The 2799-nt window shown below is 45.8% G+C and overlaps 1 protein-coding gene across 1 annotated transcript in view; it reads right to left on the reverse strand.

Moving 5' to 3' along the window:
• Positions 1–219: 219 nt before the first annotated feature.
• The window catches only part of LOC117940273 (melanoma receptor tyrosine-protein kinase), a gene marked incomplete at its 5' end in the record, with an annotated part of 3055 nt that continues 475 nt past the window's right edge, over positions 220–2799 (reverse strand). The window contains 4 exons of the mRNA XM_034865615.1: positions 220–359; positions 446–559; positions 1978–2119; positions 2612–2730. Of these exons, the coding sequence (XP_034721506.1) occupies positions 229–359; positions 446–559; positions 1978–2119; positions 2612–2730 (506 nt within the window). The remainder of the gene's footprint in view (positions 360–445; positions 560–1977; positions 2120–2611; positions 2731–2799) is intronic.

The following is a 2799-nucleotide window of genomic DNA, read 5'->3' on the forward strand; positions in this document are numbered from 1 at the left end:
ACAGATACACTAACTCTAACACACACACAGATACACTAGTTCTAACACACACACAGATACACACACTCTAACACACACACACAGATACACACACTAACACACACTAACACACACACACAGATACACTAACTCTAACACACACACAGATACACACACTCTAACACACACACAGATACACACACTCTAACACACACACACAGATACACACACTCCAGATGCTGGAGCGTCTCACCCGGTGAATGTTGTCCCGATGATGGACACGTCCCCGTTGATCTTGGTGCAGTTCCTGAAGGACTCGATGTTGGAGGCGTTCACGGCCATCGTCGTGGTCAGAGCGCCGACCCCGACTCCGTCACACACTGGAGGACAGAAAAGGGTTTAATGTCTGTCTTTCTGTGTCTCTGTCTGTGTCTCTTTGTCCGTCTGTCTGTCCGTCTCTCTCTACCTTTAGGACAGGGACCATCACATGCTTTGCAGCGTTGGATTCCGTCCTCCTCGACCTCGAACATCCCGGCGCCGCAGGTACGAACACACGACCCGTCCGTCACCACGTAGTTATCTACAGGCAGCAAGAACTACAGTTAGAGTACTCTACTGAGTAGTAGTAGTAATACTACCATCAAACATACATGTCATGAAGACAACATGAGGACAACACGAGGACAATATGAGGGCAACATGGGGACAGCATGAAGACAATATGAGGGCAACATGGGGACAGCATGAAGACAACATGATGACAACATGAGGACAGCATGGGGATAATATGAGGGCAACATGAAGACAACATGAGGACAACATGAAGACAACATGAGGACAACATGAGGACAACATGAAGACAACATGAGGACAACATGAAGACAATATGAGGGCAACATGAAGACAACATGAGGACAACATGAAGACAACATGAGGACAGCATGAAGACAATATGAGGGCAACATGAAGACAACATGAGGACAACATGAAGACAACATGAGGACAACATGAGGACAACATGAAGACAACATGAAGACAACATGAAGACAACATGAGGACATGAAGACAACATGAAGACAACACGAGGACAACATTAGGACAACATGAGGACAGCATGAAGACAACATGATGACAACATGAGGACAGCATGGGGATAATATGAGGGGAACATGAAGACAACATGAGGACAACATGAGGACAACATGAAGACAACATGAAGACAACATAAGGGAACATGGGGACAATATGAGGACAACATGAAGACAACATAAGGGCCACATGAGGACAACATGAAGACAACATGAGGACAACATGAGGACAAAATGGGGACAATATGAGGGGAACATGAAGACAACATGAGGACAAAACGGGGACAATATGAGGATAACATGAAGACAACATGAGGACAACATGAGGACAAAATAGGGACAATATGAGGGGAACATGAAGACAACATGAGGACAAAATGTGGACAACATGAAGACAACATGAGGACAAAATGGGGACAATATGAGGGAAACATAAGGGTCACATGAAGACAACATGAAGACAACAGGAGGACAACATGAAGACAACATGAAGACAACATGAAGACAACATGAGGACAACATGAGGACAACATGAAAACAACATGAAGACAACATGAGGGCAACATGAGAATAACATGAGGACAACATGAGGACAACATGAAGACAACATGAAGACAACATGAGAATAACATGAGGACAACATGAAGACAACATGAGGACAACATGAGAATAACATGAGAATAACATGAGGACAACATGAGGACAACATGAGGGCAACATGAGAATAACATGAGAATAACATGAGAATAACATGAGGACAGCATGAGGACAACATGAGGACAACATGAGGACAACATGAAGACAACATGAGGACAACATGAGGACAACATGAGGACAACATGAGGGCAACATGAGGACAACATGAGGGTTAATATGTCTTTGTCTCAGTGCTAGAACGTAGCGTCCGTACGGGGGCAGGCTTTCACACAGGTCGCCCCGAAGGTGAACTTGGCGTTGGGGTTGCCGACCACCTGGTAGGTCTTTGGGTCGTAGAGATTCTGAGGAGGACAAGCGTCTTTACACGTCCCGTCGTCATTAAAGTCCCTGCAGGCCTGGAGGACAAGGGCAGAAAGACAGTCTCTAAAGACCAGACCTAGACTCTCTTTATTTATCATTTTGGGATGACTCCCCTAAGGAAACTGAAATTTCTAGAATCAGTTTTAACAAGAAAAATACAGTTTAGAGAGAAAAAGACAGTATAAAGATAATAATAACATAAAGGTAATAATAACTGATCACTTGATGGTAGACAATATATTTTGAAAAACTTTGTCCCCAAATGAATGGAAACATCTTAAAATGTCTCCAACCAATCAGATATCCCTGCCTGACCCTAGAACAGCGTGACGGTGTGATGTCATCACGTAACAGGTTTTTATCGGCTGTAAAGCCGTCGGATGGAAACACACGTTCACCAGATTTATTCCCGGGAGTTATTTTACCCAACTTCAGATAATTTGACCGACGCGTGGACGGACACGTGGACGGAGACGTGGACGGAGACGCGTCTCCAGGGACACAGAGACAGACAGAATGGGACTGACCAGGCAGTCGGTGGCCCGCGGTCCGAAGCAGCCGGCGGCACAGTGCTCGTTGCAGCAGTCGCTGGGTTTGGGCCCGCGGCACCGTCGGCTGCACTGCTCGGCACACTGCAGCTTAGTGACTGGAACACACACACACACACACACACACACACACACACACACACACACACACACACACACACACACAC

This window comes from Etheostoma cragini, unplaced genomic scaffold (assembly GCF_013103735.1).
Source record: "Etheostoma cragini isolate CJK2018 unplaced genomic scaffold, CSU_Ecrag_1.0 ScbMSFa_2087, whole genome shotgun sequence".
NCBI classification, from domain to species: domain Eukaryota; kingdom Metazoa; phylum Chordata; class Actinopteri; order Perciformes; family Percidae; genus Etheostoma; species Etheostoma cragini.